Consider the following 18,617-nt stretch of genomic DNA (forward strand, 5'->3'; position numbering starts at 1 on the left):
GTAAACAAACGATAACAGTGTCGCCAGTTTTGGAATTTATTTGTTGCAGTTGGTATATTTATAATCGTTTAGTATATTCGTCATCAGTCTGAAGTAGGTAACGGTACCACTTTTTTCAGCCGTCTTTCACGGGTTAACCTGCATCGTGGTCCGACGACTTACACTCTATCGTACTATTTCACTTTTCGTTCTTTTCAGTAACTGTATTTGCTGTTTTGTATTTTGTTTACGTCGGATGCGTTTTCTTTTTAATTTGGAAGATTTCTAGTTTATTGTTCTGTGCTAAAACTACGGTAAAGTATTATATCTTAATGTAATATTTATTATAAAATAGGAAATCACTAATATTAGGTTTTCTCCGGATTGGTAATAATTTAATGTTGTGTTAACACTTACCTAACCTCAATAACACGTTTTGATTGCCGTCCGGAATTTATTGAAAATATTTTAGTTGTACATTTTAGTTATTTTTCTCTACCATTGTGTTACAGATCATGTCGTCGATTACATTGAAGGATGTTGACCAACACAAATTTGTTGCTTCGTTCTCCGCATTCTTAAAAAAGTATATTTTTATTACTACTTAGCAGTATTCTGTTCTTCACTACTAAAGTTTCTTAATTTTAAATTGTTTTATTTTTAGGAGTGGTAAGTTGAAGGCCCCAGAATGGGTTGACTTGGTAAAAAATGGTAAATTTAACGAATTAGCGCCATATGATGAAGATTGGTATTACACCAGATGTGCTGCAACATTGAGACACATTTACTTTAGGTCGCCGGTTGGTGTTGGATCCCTCACCAAAATCTTTGGAGGTAATTTAGGATTTTATTAAATTGTGTTTTAAGTTTGTAAAAACAATAAACCCATAACTGATATTTCAGTGCTTTTGGTATTATCATTGCGTAGTTATACTTTTAAGAGGACGCCATACTCGCATGTGCTATTTCTGTCTTATGGATGTAAAACATAGCAAAATTGCTTTCAACAGACTCAATTTTATACTATTAACTTTATTATTGAGTCAAATTACCTTTTATCAAACTTAAAAGTAAAAATATTTTCTAGAGCGTCTCTTAGGCTTTAATTGATATCTTAATTTTTAAGTTAGTTATAGTTATGTAAAATATTTAAATTTTAAAATGCTCATAACTTAATTAAAAATTAAAATATTAATAAAAAGTTTATGAGATGCCCTAGATAATATAATAACCTAACGTGATAATAGATAAACTGATTAATATTAAAGCTAACCGCATCAAATTGATTCTGCTGAACGCAAATATTACATGTCTTATGTTTGTAAGATAGACAACATATGCGGATATTCCGTCTTTTTATTTTTGAAACTGTAACTAATCCACTTACGTACTGGAAATTCCAAAGTAGATTAGTAGACTCAAAATAATTAATAAGGTAGATAAATTGTTCGATTTTCAACAAAATTGGTAAATAGACTATTTAAAAAAAAACTGATGCCTAATCCTATACTTGTAATGAGAACTTGGTATTATAATTTTTATAAGTTCTTGTACTATCTGCCAACATTGTAAGTAATAAAAAAAAAATCGATCTAATCCTTATTTAAGAAAATGCAATATTAAACATTATTTTTAAATAAATTATCATCAAATAATAGTTTAAACTTTAAATATTATTCTTTAACACTTATAATACTGAATTATACACATTTATTCTTTTGGTTATAAGAACACAATTAGTGTAATGGAATAGTTGTTTTTTCATAACCATGTATAATAGCATACAATTGAAAAAATTATTTCAAAACCACTTGAAATGATCAGTTAGATTAAACTATTGCAAATGCTTAACATCATCAGCAGATTATTCCTTTTATGCTTTTTATTAAACAACTAATTTCATAATTAAAATAATCCATAAAATTTAAAAAAAAATACTTAGGTATTTTCGGTGGTTTTGGTTAATTTGCCTGGTTTTTAAGAAAAAAAATATGTTGTACAACAGTATAAAGGGTTTATTTAAATTAATTATTTTATGTTCTAATATTTATATCATATCATTTTTAATAAGATTGAACTTATTGATTTTTGTAAAAAAATACTTTTTATTTTTACAGCCCGCAAACGTAATGGAGTAAGACCATCCCATTTTTGTCGCAGTTCTTCTGGTATTGCACGTAAAGTACTACAATCTTTAGAGCAAATGAAACTCATTGAGAAAGTTGAAAACAACAATGGCCGTCGATTGACCTCTCAGGGTAGGCGAGATTTGGATCGTATTGCTGCTCAAGTGAAACAAGCAAAGAAGAAGAAGCAAGCACTTTTGGCCGCTGAATCAGCGGGTTTCTCTGTGCTTATTCCAAAAACTGACTAAGAATTGAGTTTACTACTGTATAAGACCGATACATCCTTGAAAGTAATAAAATACTTTTTAAAAAAAAATTATTGAAATTCTTTTATTTATTTATAATTATTCTATATCATTCCATTTAAAGAATTGGTTGGATAATTTAGCATTTATTTAAATCAGTAAAATCTTAAGATTTAAAAAAACAATCATTTACTTTTGAGTAATGGCGTAAAAAAAAAAACCCCAACAATTGTGGTGTCATGGGCTTAATTTCAACTTATGAGCTGTGAAAAATAATTAAATTATAGTTTGACAGTAAGATAAGTGATAAAAATCAGAGGAAATGTATCTATATTAAAATAATAGAATTAAGTAATATACAAATATAACTTGCTGTACAAAAAAAAAGGATACAATGTGAATCTGACTATTTTAACGTTCAATCCAATATACTATTAGTTATTACAATAACAATAATTAATATACAACATCCCTCAAAAAAATTATTGTGTAATCTTTTATTTAAAATATAAACATTTCTAGTTATTGAATTTTTAGGTCTGGTAATATATTAATAATGTCAGTAAAACTATACAATAGCTACAATAATTAGTACTATCCCAAAGGGACCAATTTTATATTTTTGTGTAACTGCAAAGATTCATTCTAATCATGATTTCTTCACTATTGTAGTTTGTGGCCAAAGCTACAGCTAAGTGTAATGGCCAACTAACTGCTCAAAATCAGTTTTAAAATTTAAATTATTCACTAATATCTTAGTATTAATATTTTTGAAAACTTTTAATGATTGTTCAATGAAAAGGTGATATAACTACATGAGTTTTGATGAATACACCATAAGTTTGTAGTTTAAATAGATAATAGCTTAAAATTAGTCTAAATATTTTTTTATTGCTTACCTATAATAAAATGTAATAATATACAAGTACACGTGAAAATACCCTACCAATATTTTTTAATTACAATAAAATAACTAAAATTATTGTTGTTTGTTTAATTATCCAATTCTGTAAAAATTAGAATTTTAAATAGTGCCTATGTATTTTTGATCCAAACTAAGGCGATGTTATATGAAAAATAGTACCAATCTACAGGTTATTATAATATATTATGTAATTATTAAAGTGGTACTTGACAAAAAAACCTTAAACTGTGGTGTTGCCAGATTGCCTATCTAAAACGCCGTGTGTTTGTATTTCTATGATTAAAATCATAAAATAACATTATATTGAAAAAAAATTATTATGGGATATTGCCGATATTGAAAACATATTATATCCGATGAAATGGCTCTAATATCGATATGAAATAAATAAAAACTGTTGAATGTATGCAGACAGTATACTATACTAAATCGATTATAACAGAATTAGTTGTTTTATTGATTTATGTAAGAAATTAATTATATACGTACTGATTAGTGATAAATATAACTCGTGCACTTCATCTTGGGACTTATTATGATTTTTAAAAAACAATTGCTCAATAACTATATATTTTTTAATATAATACAGTTTTTGAACTACCTATTAATAGATATATATTTATTTTTATATATAGTGATTGCCGAGTCTTAATATGAAGTTTACGAGTTATACTTTTATAATACAAAGACTAATATAATAATCCTTGCTTAGATTTTTTTTATAACTAACTTGACTAAGTATTATACCATGTACATATAGTGTATAGTGTATAGTGTATACTATATCTACAAATGTATTATATTTTATAAACATCATTATTTTGGTCAAACAACAATAGCTAGAAATGACTTGTTCAAATTGTTCGTATCCTGTGCATTGTTGAAAGCTATGCTCATGACTCACGAATTATTATTTTAGTTATTAGTTATAACTTTTTGTCTGGACATAAGATTCACAGTATGAATTTGGTACACGTATTTTTTCTTATTATCAGATATAATCACGAGAACTACTCAACTGCCTATATATATATAAACTATAGACTATAGCTATAGTTGTTACAATACAATATATTATAACTTTATATATAATATATGATATATCTTTAAAATTGATTATTTTCATTCCAAGTTAAGTGATATTATAATATCTAATTAATAATGCATAATTATTTTAATCTACATTGGATTTTAATAGTATTGTCAAATTATCATTATATATTATTTTTAAATTTTCTTTATTTTATAATCATATTATCTTGTTGTCTTACTCATTTTACCATAATTTGTTGCGTTTGTTCAACTGTTTTTTTGTTATATAATATACTGTCACCATAAGTACAGTATTAGGAACATAAGTAGGTTCTTCTTATACTAAGCATAAGGCTTCATTAGGTAACTTATTTGCCAGTTTATTTATTGTTCACTATACGCCTATTACCATTTACCGTATAGAGCAGAAGACAAGTCGATCATATGGACTATAGTCTATATTATAAAATAACTTTGTTTATTTATATTATTAATTATTGTTTCAATTCTAGAATTTTATAAGATTTATTTATGATAATAAGTCAATAAGTGTTTTATTTATTTTATACTACACATATTTTTCATGATATTTGTTAACAATTGTATTGTAAATATATAAAATAGGAACTTGGATGATAAGTTTGTAGTTTTATAATTTAAAATTTTCAAAAAATAACTATAATACATTTATAATTGTTACTGAATAGAATGTTTTGTTCTATATTTCAAGATTTAAATGTGTTATCATTTATATCTATAAAATAAAATATAATAATTGAATCGAATGTAGGTATCAATGTTGAAAAATTTCTATACATTTTTTTCTTTCTCTTTTGATTTACACCGTTTATACAATATAGGTGTAATAAGTGTAAGTGATATTACTAGTTACAATTTTGTTTTTAATAATTTGGCAAGTTCACAAATATTTACAAGTCACTGGTGATAATTTAATTTTTGTGTATCATACATGGCATAATGATCCTAAAGGTGGTTTCTTTCAAAAGTTTACTCAAAATTATTATGTTGTGTCTGCAGAAACGGGTATTGTAATTTATAATATATGTTATTTTATATAGAAAGTAACTATACGTAGAAGTCATATTGGAGTGTAATGAAACTTATATGAGAATAATGTGGCAAGATTTATTTTCTTGTATATGAAATAATTTATAAAAGTTCCGATTGAATAAGTTTTATATTTCTTTTTATCGCGATAGTTCCTACTTAGTACCAGGGTTGAGCAGTACCTATCGAAGATACAATTGTACCTTGTATTCATGATACATAATTTTAAAGTATCAAGTATCATGTATCATAAATCATGATACATTTTATACTAGTTTACCGTATACCTTGTATCTTATTTTTCCAAAAGATACAAGGTAGGTACCTCATATTATTGAAAACATTTGTATTGAATAGTAAATAGTACCAAAAAAATTGAATTATTATATTTTAAACTATTTCTAAATAAGAACCTATAACAAGAACCAATAACACTTGTCAGTTGTCACTTACGACTATTTTAGTTAACCAACGTGAATTATTTTTCGGACTATCGATGGTTATATATTATGACATATGAGTCGTTTGATTTAAAGCAACAAGCATAGACATGATTTACATCGAATTATTAAAAGCTTTCGATTTATTTAGATATGTTATCTTGATTTTTTTCCAAAATCAACTCGATATTGACGAGCCGCTCTTATTTTGGATAAGGTTTTGAACTTCCATGTATGAAAGAAGCTTATTTATTTTTTTAGTAAAATATCCAAATATTTTTAAATTTTATTCAACGTTAGGAAGCTTATCAATTCTCTTACTTTAAAATATTTTCATTAATATCATTTAACCCTCAATAGCTAAATTACATACTCCATATTGCGCATATTTTTTCTGATGACGCCAAAATTTACTAACGTGCGGTATTATCACAGAATGACTGTTAAATCCTCCAAAATATTTAAAATAAATAAACTAACTATAAAATCATCATATTGTATACATAATATACAATACGTAGCTCTAATCTCTGCAGAATCTAAAATAGTGTCATCGATTTAAAATAAAATTCACAACCTTGTTTTTGGAAATGGGAGGGGTAATTTTATTGTATAGCTTTCTCAAATAATTATACCAAGGGGAAAATTGCATCCTCGGGTGTCATTCATTTGGACGAATGACCCAAAATTTACCTAAGTAAAGCATACATTATTTGGACGAAAAATATTAATTGATAATTTTGATAAATTTATAAGTAATATGATTAGTAAAAATAAATGTGTGAGTTGTGAACTTGCATGTAAATACATAACCATAATATAACCGAAATGTTCGTTACGGCTTACGGGGAGAAGTAACATTGTCTTGCCTATATACAACGACTTTTACTACATATTTTTAACTATACCACTCAAACCAGTTAGAGTTAATGAAGTCTTAAGCAGGGGCAGATCCAGGGCGGGCGATCGCCCCCACCCCGTTCTTGTCCCAGGCTTAAATTTTTAACGTAATTGCTTCATAGTTACACAAGCAAGAATTATATGTATAGATTATAGAATTGCTTATACCTATATTGCTATATTGGCTATATTTAAATAATAATAAAAAGGTCAACTGGATATTAATAGATATAACAATTTTTAACGTTGCTTAGCAACGGGTGTGATTCTCATAGTTTAATTGTTTAATAAAAGTGAATTTAAACAATAATTTGTTGGGCGAATTTAATTCTATACGTGGTTAATAGCATATTTTTGTATTGGTGTCATTAGAATAATTTTACTTATTTAGGTAAATAAATTATATAATTAATATGAAAGATGCGTTGGTTATGATTTTATGAATTATTTAAGTTACCTGTATGGATAACCTAAATGGCTATATAGTTTAAGAAGTTAAGCCATCATATCTAAATATTGAATATATTATATATGTCTATATAGTATATTACTATATAAATTATAATATACCTACGCACTATATTGCCCTGTTAATGTACTTTATAAGTAGGCACCGAAAGTTGGTTTTGCCTATGACAAATTTCATAAGTAAATAAGTGGGTGGGTGAGTGAGTACAATATAATTGAAGTCAAACATCTCTACCTACTTTTTTTTTTAAACAATTATACCTATTTATTTATGCATATTTCTTTCTTTTGGTTGGTGAGTGTATTGACACAAAACACAATTGTCATATGTATTTCAAAATCCATTGGCGCCCTCCTCTCCCCCCATACCTAACTATTAATTCTATTATTATTTTTTTATTTTTTTTTACTTTTATTCAAGTTTGTGTATACCCGTGGTTTAGCTATCACAGTTGCACATTATTATAATTATTTTATCTATAACTAAAACGGCGCGTCGGCCGCGGCGCATGCGCGTCATAGATTACGGTCCCCTCCCCCCACACGCACATAACAATCGGGAATGACTACATAGTAGGTAAGTACATACCTGCATTCCATTTTGTTTACATTCCATTCCGTCGCCCCGCACTATTCGTACGTATAGGCAGAATATCGTCAATTCTGTGTACGTGATCGCTTTTTACCGTTTTCGATTCCGTCCGTTCGTTTTTTAATCGCCATTATTTAATATTTTTGTTCTATTTTATTTTTTTTCGTTCGTGATTATCGTTTATAGATACATACACATAGCCCCGAGTACACGGACGCATCGAAAACGAGTCTGCATGTTTAATTTAACGACAAACACCATAGTGGTCATCACAGCTCTAACCAGCCAGCCAGCCAGCCGTCCCGTGAGGTGAGCGAAAATCGTATTTTCCTATTTTGATAAACGTGATTATTTTACATTAATGATAGTAACGGTACTTGTGTATCACTCCGTGATCACAGGGTTCGCGGATCGGGTCGGTTGGTAGTGTCTCCGACCCCTTCGCGTACGACTTGATTCCCTCTCAGAGAAGCGTGTGTTAATATTCCGACTAATCCTCGTCATGCACCCCTTTTCTAATCCTTGCATAATTTCTTTTCTCTATTTCTCTTTCCTATCTTTAGATCTTAGACTGTCGTGTTCATCGTCCTGTGTCGTGTTTGTGATCTGCCAAAACTACTCGCCAATGTCTGAAAGTCATCCAGAAAAGCATACAGTCATATGAAAACATAAATAAAATCACCTCATCCCTGAAACTTATGTTATCTCTCAAACAATCCAAGACAACACACCTGTTGAATGATGTATGTCTGTTTAGTTCTGTCACTTCTGTGTAATGTTTGTATAATTAACACACATATGAACATGCTGGACCACATTGAAAACCAACTCATATTTTCGATCACATCTGATCGAAGTCTATATGGTAGCATACATATGGCTTTTATGAAAAAAGTAAAACAAGAACTGCATAGGTTTGATCAACAATTTGCAAAAGTCTTGTGTGTTGATTTCAGTGAATTTCAATTCAAAGAAGTTGATAGTAAAAGTGCATAAATCTAACAATTTATTTAAAGTTTTCAAAATTTACAAAAATAATCCTGCATTTTTAGAGGCTTCAAAAATATTCAATGAATATAATTATACTGAATTTATTGCTTACCAGATATATTACAACATTGTTACTAAAGCATAAAAGCACGTCCCAAATCAACCGGATCTCCATTCATAACACAGACTCCCTTCTCACAATAGCTCATTTTGTTGTTTAGAAGAAGTATAAAAAAAATTATAAAAAGTTAAATTGAATTTTCTAGTGTTTCACTTTTATTTTTTGCCATGGTAGAAAATACCTTGTGAGAACATTCTGCTTGTATGATAGCCATGGATACTGCTTCTAAAAATGTTAAGATGTTGAATGAAAAATTATCCTTGAGAGTATAATTGTAAAAAACAATTTAAAATCACATCAGATCTTATTGATATTATTTCTAGAAATCAAATTATCACTGAAAAACAATCAGTTTTATTAAATACTTTTTTATTTTGTAATTTAACTTAAATATTAAATTAATACATTTTAGTCAAATTATGTTTAAAATATATGTGATATTGTATGTATATATATATAAATAAATAAGTACACATTAATTTCACAATAGATTAAACAGAGGTACTTATAAAATATTTATTTATTCAACTATAGTATTAATTTAAAAATATTGTATATTATAATTTTTTAATTAAATATTTTACTCATATTTATGTTTTTAAAATAGGTACATTAATCAATATAGATACCAACATAAAGTATTTACATATTATGATATTATATTTCATTATGTAGTATGATGTTTATAATTATTATTAAGTATCATTAAGTAAAGATAACTCCTTTTTCCCTAATTATCTCCAAAACATTGAATTTCACTTATATGTTATCAGAATCTTCAATTATATCATTACTTTAATATAAGTAAAGATAGTCATATAGGCAAATGCTTCATTTAACATAACACACTTATTATTTCAGAAAACATTAAACATTTTTTTTTATTGTTATCATTTCTTAAGCTAATTACTCTTGAATGACAACATGCATTTTTAATCTTATATGCTAAAGTAGAATATTATTTGGGGTATTTCGATTTATAAAAATAAAATTTCAAACTAGTAGATTATTAAGTATTTAATGTTTAGATTACCTAAGTAATTGACAAACATTTTAGTGAACACCCGTATTACTCTACTCCGCTTATTTAACTTAAAATAATTATAATTTAAAATAATTAAATTTTTATATTTTGAAATATTCTAAAAAAATATTTTGTTTTTGATTATGAAATTAAAAGTCTGTATTATCATGAAAAAATGATTACAATATATAATTGTTTTTTAATTGTTTATAAAAAATGTCTTATGTAATGTTATTTAAATAAAAATATATTATAATGTTTAGTAATGTTCTCAAAGAAAAAGAAAAAACCTCAAATATCTTCACCAACAAATTTTGAACACAGAGTGCATACTGGCTTCGATAAACGTGAAGGTAAATTTATAGGTTTGCCTTTACAATGGGCAAGCATTGTTGGTAACAATCAAATACTTAAGAGTACCAATAGACCATTACCTCTTGTGGATCCATCAGAAATCACTCCTACAGAAATATTAGATTTAAAAGTAAGTATATTACAATTGTAAATTTATCGCTTAGATAAATTTATTGATGTTTCTCTGTTGTTGTTTTTATTATATTTTTAACAAACAATGCACCAATCTTTAATATTAAGAGTAGTAAACACCTAATAAAAATTGGAGTTCATTTGGGCTTAGTTGAGTGGTATGAAATTAAAAGTAAAAAGTCCCTTTAAAAATAATCAAGAAAAACTAAAATTAAAGATGGAAAAAATATTTATACACCAGATTGATTTAATTTTTTTTTTTGTGATTCTAAAAATAATAATCTTAAGAATTTGAAACTTTTTCTCCTTACACAATCAAATTTAAAAAATATTCATACTATTCTATGATACATGAATATTTACTTCTAAGTTAATAACAATAATAAGTGTATTATGCTATATTTTTGGAAAAATTAATTTACTATTTTTAATAGTTTCATAAATTAATTGTAAAATATCATAAAAAATAGCCTCCATAATAAAAATTGAAATAATTTCTGAAACACCTTCACTCATGAATTATTTTATATTTGAGTACTCCATTACAGTTATTTATTATTTTACTCAATAACAAAGTGCACTAAAAATCTACTAAAACAAAACTAATAGGTATACTTGTACTAAAATATTTTGAACTTCAGCATTTCATTTAATTCTAACCTTGATTTTTTTTTATTATGTACTAGAAAAAATATTATTGGTAAATGGTAATACATTTTATTATTTATATTATATTTTTTATATTTATTTTAGACTATTGTGCGTGGAGAAAATAATCCAAAAATCAATAATAACCCCGTTAACATTCGAAACAATGAACCAGCTGGACTACCAAAAACATCTAATGTTGCACGTTCAAACTCATTACGTTCCTCAAGTCCACCACGTATTCGGAGGCAACATCCAAATGTACCACCTCCGTTGCCAGAAAATGAAGTGTTAGTAATGAACCAGAGTTTAGTACCACAACATTTACCACAATATCCAACACCTAACAATACTCAAACAAAACTTGATTACAGCAATAAATTTGTAAGTCATACATCAAATTCTATGATTATTTTATTTCATCATGGTTTTTATTATTTTGTTGTACAGATAAAACCAGGAGGTTCAGAATGGTCCCCTCAAGAAACACCGGTATCACGAATAAATCAGAACAATACTCCTACAGGTCAAACAATTATACCAGATCAAGGTGGATCTCATTCATATCATTCCATGCAAAATGGAAATATCCCACCAATATTTTCTAATGGCACAGCAGTTGACTCGCCATCTGGAAGTCAAACATCACAAGCCAATACTCCCGTGCCACCAAATCGTACCCAACCAGTTATTAACAATGCCCAGATTGTTAGTACAAACAAGGTAAGTCTTAGAATTTTTTCAAAATCTTGATTTTTAACCAATAAAATTTTAATTCAAGGGCATGGCTCAAAATCTTACTCGAAATCAAGATCAGAACCAAAATATTAAACCAACCACAAATGGTATATCGACAGCTAGTACAATGTCAATTCCTAGTATAGCTACAAAACAACACCATGAACAACAACGCATTACACATGAACAAGTATTTAATTTTTTTTTAATTTAATTTATGATAAATAATAATACTTAAAATTAATTGTGTATTTTAGTTCAGGGCTGCTCTTCAACTGGTCGTTAGTCCTGGAGATCCTCGTGAAAATTTGGATAGTTTCAAAAAAATTGGTGAAGGGTCAACGGGTACTGTTTGTATAGCTACGGATCGAATGACTGGTCGTAAAGTGGCTGTAAAAAAAATGGATTTGAGAAAACAACAACGTAGAGAACTATTGTTCAATGAAGTTGTCATAATGCGTGATTATCATCATGCAAATATTGTTGATATGTATGACAGTTTTTTGGTTGGTGATGAATTATGGGTTGTCATGGAATATTTAGAGGGTGGAGCACTTACTGACATGGTTACACATACTAGAATGGACGAAGAACAGATTGCTACTGTTTGCAAGCAGTGTTTGAAAGCATTGGCATATCTGCATTCTCAGGGAGTAATACATAGAGATATAAAAAGTGATTCCATACTTTTGACTACTGATGGAAGAGTAATTATTTTTAATCATTATCTTATAAATTATAAATATATATTTTATTATCTTAATTTTTTAGGTGAAAATTTCTGATTTTGGTTTTTGTGCTCAAGTATCTCAAGAATTGCCTAAGAGAAAATCATTAGTTGGAACACCTTATTGGATGTCTCCTGAAGTGATATCACGTTTACCATATGGGCCAGAAGTTGATATATGGTCATTAGGTAATAATTTATTTTTATTTTATTATTTTACAAATTTTTTTTCATGTTAATTTTTTAAAAGGTATTATGGTTATTGAAATGGTTGATGGTGAACCGCCTTTCTTTAATGAGCCACCTCTTCAAGCTATGAGAAGAATACGTGATATGCCTCCACCAAAACTTAAAAATTCCAATAAAGTATGTTGTTTTATTCCATATTAGTTTAAAAAAATATATATAACATATATACATATATATTTATTATAAACACATATAATTTAATTTTTCTTACTTAACAGATATCACCCAGACTACAAGGCTTCTTAGAAAGGTTATTAGTCAGAGATCCAGCGCAAAGAGCAACTGCAGCTGAACTTCTACAACATCCATTCTTAAGATTAGCTGGTCCTCCTTCGTTGCTAGTGCCATTAATACGAGGATCCAGACATAGCAATTGTTAAAAGGTAAACGACTCATTGTTTGTTTGTGCAATTTTTGTTATTTATTAAATATTATTACATTACTTTTAATTATATAACAATTTTTTTTTTTTTTACCAAAATTGTGTATTATTGAAGTTACTTGTAAAATGTAACTTAACATTTTAAATGTAAATTAATGAATTATTGTATTTTTATAACTATATTTGTATGTGGTATTATGTAATAATTTTTAGACATCGAAAATCTTTTCAACTTTTTTGTCACAAGCTCAATATGACATACTTAATGTTTAATGATTAGTGCCTTAGTTGTAATTTTTGAATACTTATACAAATTCATCAATTCAATTCTCCATTATTTTACATAAATAGAAACCAAAGATGGAGTAAAAATAAGGTTAAACTTAGTTCTGTAAAGTGTACCTTCACTTGTAACCAGGTGCCTTGTCAGATAATGTGTATATATTTTTTTATTTAGTATAAAAATAATATTTTGTTGTACATGTTACTAATTTAGTTGTTTGTTCATATAAATATTCAATATTTATTGAACTGTTACCATGCTTGTGTTTTTACAGTATGTGTATCAAATAATAATGTTGAATTTTATACGGATCATTAAACTTCTGATTTCATGGTTATTAACATGCGTATTGTAAAAGTAACCACGCCTCTGTGTGTCATGCACTTTTATTGTTAACATAACATAACTATTAGGTTATTCATTGATTATAAATACCTTTTATAATATAGTATTTTAAGTTTACAGTAAGGCTGTTTATTAATTAAGATGAGAAATTTATCGAACTTAAGTAAACATACACACGGTACAATTTAATGCTTTAACATTCCAATTATTGTTTTTGATTATTTGTTAATTAATTGTTTATTATTGACATCAGTATTTAAAATGATTGAATTCACATTTTTTACCTTCTAGTCAGTAATTGATTTAACCAATCTTTTAAAATTTTCATTTGTATTATCTATTTGACTTTATAATATTAATATTTCACATGAATTTGTGGTATTTATAATATTCCCTATCTAATAATAATTTGTTAGATCTCCGTGTGTACACTGTGTACTGATTCTTTTTTTACTGATCCATTACAAGCTATTGTACTTCATAACTTAATACCTTTAAGGCTAGGTTTAAATTTTTTTTTACTTATCATTTATGACAAATTGTAGTATTATTATTATTATTATTATTATTTTCACTTGTTCAATACAATTAACACAAATTAATTATTAATGTACACTTGTGTAATTATATTTTGTGATATCCATTTTTATTGAAATACAATTCATATTCCGTGTATTCTATGACCATCATATTTTCGATCAAAAACTTAATGCTTGATATATTATTTTAATTTTTAATTTTATCATGTTTCTTGAATAATTTTATGTTTGTATTCCATCAGTATTTTTTGATTTTTATTTATTATTTATTTGTTTATGATTATTATTTATTGACTACTTATAAAATATGATTATTTTTATGTATAATTATTAATTATCACTATTATTTTACAATATATATATTGTATATATATTATATAATATATAGGTATGTATTAACGAATCATCTAAATGTTTAGTTGAACCTGAAATGAATAATGTCAAGTTAAAATATGTTGTTATATAATATTAAAACAAAACTCAATATTAATATACCTATATTTATTATTTCTATCATTGTTTTTCCTAAAACAATGTTTATTGTTGTACAAACTCAAAAGAAAATGAAAATATTGTTTTAAACCTCATATTCTTCATATTCTTGCTTTAAAAATGATAGTAGAAATTGTTTAATGCGATGACGCATCCATATATTTTGATGTCTCTATCTTACAAACATACCTCATTTCACATTTGTACTCAACATTTTGTGTATTATGCTTTTATAATGAGTGAATTGACCTATTATAAAACTTATAGGTAAGAACTTTATCTATGTTTTCTATTGACTTTTTATGATATTTTAATTTTTAAATGAATTATGGCAATTTTCAAACTATTACCTGACATACGAATTACGAGTACTTATAACTCACTAAAAAATTTAAATATCATAAAAACAACGTTCCTAGCTTAAAGTTTGAAAAAGGTCAATGCACTCTAATATACAAAGTCACGTAGTATTATTAGTCGTGGCAGAGTGTGTCCCTAGAAATCCAAAGAGGAGCCCACTTCGGGCATTGGAACTTCAAAGTATATGAAAATCTTGAATAAAAGACGTTTCAAAAGGTGCCGTGAAGTCGTGACGAACATAATTGGGTTACGTCGTAACGTTAATGGTGAAATTATCGATCAATTATTATTATTAAGGTATTATCTCATACTCGCGTTATCCCGGTGACATTGTCGTATTTTCTTTCGCACTGTCTGCAAATGAACCGGAAGCTAAACGCACGCGCGTTTCTGTTTTTTTTTCAGCCACATGATAAAGCAGTGAAGAATGTCGTTTTACTTCGGAATGTCACAAAAAGCGCCCAACGCTCTTTGTATTGGTAACACGTACTCTAGTATAATATAAATATATATATATATTGTTTTACGTTACCACTGTGGTTGGTATTTTTTTGTCATAATATATTATATAGGTACAGGGTAATTCTTTTACCAATATACACTCATTATTTCGTTAAGTATTGACTGTGTTTCATTTTTACTTTTTTGAAAATATTTTGTATCATGCTTTTCTCAAACTGTATAAAATTTTAATTTTTTTTTACCCTTTTATTTAATAGTGAAACCACTATCAATTTTTGAGTTTCAAATGGCAACCTACATTTAAAATGTACTAACTAATAGGGCTATTTTTTTTATGAATTTTAACGTTCAAATTATTATTTTTTGGTGAGATATAGCTTTTCAATGTTGAGCGGTTTTTAATTTTTATAATACTTCTTGTTTCTGAAGACCAGTGCGGTCACATGGGTAACAGATAATAAGACTAATAAGAGGTAGGTACATACTTTCATATTTAATAAACTCGTTCATCGACTATCGACGCAGTTATGAACTTTGTACCTCTAGTTATACCAACGCCTCACAGCCGTCATAACCTGTACTCTGTAGAATGAACACCTTAAAATAGTAAAAACCTCAAACCACCCAACTTTGAGCAGCTATAACTCACTATAACGGTTAAATGAAAAATAATGATTTGAACGTTAAAATTCGTAAAAAAAATAGTTCTACTATTTTATGACATTTAAAATATAAGTTATCATTTGAAAATCAAAAGTTATTATAGTGGTTTTATTATTAAATAAAAGGGTGAAAAAAGTAAAAAAAAAATGTATAGTTTGAAAAAAACATGAGACAAAATATTTAGAAAATAAAATGAAAAAAAGTCAATACTTGAAGAAAATAATATAATGAACGTATAATGATAAAGGAAAAAGAATCACTCTGTATATATTTATATGTGTATGCGTGACGTGTGTATCGACGTATGGCTGTACGAGACGTCGTTTAAGTAAATTCAATTATGCCTTTATTAGCATAAATAGTTAATACTAAATTAGGATATTATATTATTATACTCACGCACGTGTACACTATACGTATTATATTATTATGTTAACTGTTAAGTATTATTACTATTATTTAGTGTAAACGTCTTGCGCAATTGTCTTCCTACGGTCACAGTGACTGCGCCGACACAGTGACCACAACTATGAGCGGACCGACGACCACGACGCCGAATACATAGGGCTGTTGTTTGCAACCAGTTAGGAGTTAGGACGAGCGACTACGGCATTATGTGCATAAGGTGATGAGTAGAGCCGGAAGTTGATGACCTTAAAAACATTCAAAAATGACCTAAAAAAATATAAATATTTGTTTTAAATTAATAAAAATATATCATTTTTTAAATTGTACTCTATTTTACTATAAAATTCTATATACATTTATCAAAGCTTACAAATTACTCAAAATATGACATAAAAATTACATAAAATGTTCTTAAAAATTAAATAAAAAAATTTTCGACATTTTGAAAATATTACAAAAAAATAATAAAATTTAGGTATATATTATAATATTCACTACAACATGACAACGACGACTGTAATTGATGAGATAAAACCGGATAGGTACTAATCTTAGTCTGTGGTAATTTCAAAGTTCCAAGTAAGTTATCGGCATAATGATAAGAAGTGAACTATTGTGAAATCAGTAAAAATGTCATAAAATGACTCAAAAAGTAATAAAATGCAAAATAAAAATTAGTTGTTCAGATTCACATATTAATGAAACACATTTGTGGCCAGGAGAGCATCGTCTAAAAAGTTCCAAAAACAAATGCAAAATGCATCAACTTCCGAGCCCTAGTGATTTGATAGCCACCGACGAGCGACCATCGCGGAATATAATATTATATAGTACTAATGTACTATATAGTGTACTACATACTGCAGTCTGCAGTTCGCTTACCGAGAACAGTGACAACGACAACGCCGAGTCTAAATCAACGTGCCGGTCACCACCGAGACTGAACCTCATCGCCCTCATCGGCGATCGGTCACTCAACGTTTTCCGTTTTCCGTTTCCGGATTTCCTGCGACCAGTTCTGCGCCATAAACAGCTAGTGTTCGACCGACCGGCAACACAGCTGCGCAGCCGACTGGCCATTGTACTAATAAACGCGTCAACGCGTTCGCATCTGTTATTTGCTAAGCTATTACTTTTTAAATTGGTCGCATTACGGTCGATGGCGGTTGGTATGATGTTATTAATAAAACTATCATATTATTATAATACGTGTAACGTTCAAATTTCAAATATTTTCCCGACGATTGTATATTTTTAGAATAATTTAAAAGAGCAAATTAAAAGGTAACTCATCAAAATTTAAACCATTCAAAATCTGAAAAATATAATCCATAGATGTATCTGAAAACATATTTTATCTAAATAATTTAATAATAATATTTATTGAATCATCATCAATTACGAAGTAGGTACAAATTATATAATATTCAAAAAAAAATAAATTTCAAAACAAATAATAGTAATAGTAGGTACTTTGATGAAGCTGTCCCAAAAAGCAAGTTTGTAAAAGGGAACAGCGAGTTAAAAAACAGTTATACAATATAAATAAAACATAATTTAAAATAATACTAACATAGGTACACGCAAAATCCAAAAATTAAATATTAAATAATTACTAAACGCCAAGTTCAGTGTAACATATAAAATCAGGGATTGAAACAGTTTTAAATTTTAACGGTTACCGTTTCGGTTATTGAGAATGGTTTTCTAAATTTTCAGGTTTTGATTTCGGTTTCAAAAAAGGTTTATCAAATTTATCGATTTTTTCAAATTTTCATTTAATTTTCCTGTATCTAATAACTGTACACCCAGTTTTCATTATCTATTAACTGTTAACTGTTAAGGGCTGAGCTTAAAGTCATAAAATATGTCCGATTTGTATAATTAGAGTACATACAATATAGCTAATTTACGTTCAGCAAAAC

At 27.5% G+C, this 18,617-nt stretch overlaps 2 protein-coding genes and 1 pseudogene across 2 annotated transcripts; all 3 read left to right on the forward strand.

The window, feature by feature from the left end:
• Positions 1–131: 131 nt before the first annotated feature.
• On the forward strand, positions 132–2,421 carry LOC132930113 (small ribosomal subunit protein eS19). Its single transcript, XM_060995787.1, has 4 exons — positions 132–293; positions 492–565; positions 644–813; positions 2,097–2,421. The coding sequence occupies exons 2-4, from the start codon at positions 495–497 to the stop codon at positions 2,351–2,353; spliced, it is 498 nt and encodes a 165-aa protein (XP_060851770.1). The 5' UTR covers positions 132–293; positions 492–494; the 3' UTR covers positions 2,354–2,421.
• Positions 2,422–7,767: 5,346 nt separating this feature from the next.
• On the forward strand, positions 7,768–14,797 carry LOC132929669 (serine/threonine-protein kinase PAK mbt). Its single transcript, XM_060995176.1, has 9 exons — positions 7,768–8,084; positions 10,174–10,394; positions 11,150–11,428; positions 11,495–11,767; positions 11,826–11,972; positions 12,040–12,489; positions 12,554–12,698; positions 12,760–12,875; positions 12,977–14,797. Exons 2-9 carry the CDS (start codon positions 10,176–10,178, stop codon positions 13,136–13,138), a joined length of 1,791 nt encoding a protein of 596 aa, XP_060851159.1. The 5' UTR covers positions 7,768–8,084; positions 10,174–10,175; the 3' UTR covers positions 13,139–14,797.
• LOC132928709 (uncharacterized) lies at positions 8,381–9,502 on the forward strand (annotated as a pseudogene).
• Positions 14,798–18,617: the final 3,820 nt, after the last annotated feature.

This window comes from Rhopalosiphum padi, chromosome 4 (assembly GCF_020882245.1).
Source record: "Rhopalosiphum padi isolate XX-2018 chromosome 4, ASM2088224v1, whole genome shotgun sequence".
Classification (NCBI taxonomy): Eukaryota; Metazoa; Arthropoda; class Insecta; order Hemiptera; family Aphididae; genus Rhopalosiphum; species Rhopalosiphum padi.

Excerpts from the sequence above, each read along its gene's own strand:
- LOC132930113 (XM_060995787.1), top strand. The coding sequence starts at position 495 with ATGTCGTCGATTACATTGAAGGATGTTGACCAACACAAATTTGTTGCT. Across the intron at positions 566-643 it reads TTCTCCGCATTCTTAAAAAA|GAGTGGTAAGTTGAAGGCCC; the intron begins GTATATTTTTAT and ends TTTTATTTTTAG. Across the intron at positions 814-2,096 it reads CCTCACCAAAATCTTTGGAG|CCCGCAAACGTAATGGAGTA; the intron begins GTAATTTAGGAT and ends TTATTTTTACAG.
- LOC132929669 (XM_060995176.1), top strand. The coding sequence starts at position 10,176 with ATGTTCTCAAAGAAAAAGAAAAAACCTCAAATATCTTCACCAACAAAT. Across the intron at positions 12,490-12,553 it reads TTTTGACTACTGATGGAAGA|GTGAAAATTTCTGATTTTGG; the intron begins GTAATTATTTTT and ends TTAATTTTTTAG. Across the intron at positions 12,699-12,759 it reads AGTTGATATATGGTCATTAG|GTATTATGGTTATTGAAATG; the intron begins GTAATAATTTAT and ends ATTTTTTAAAAG.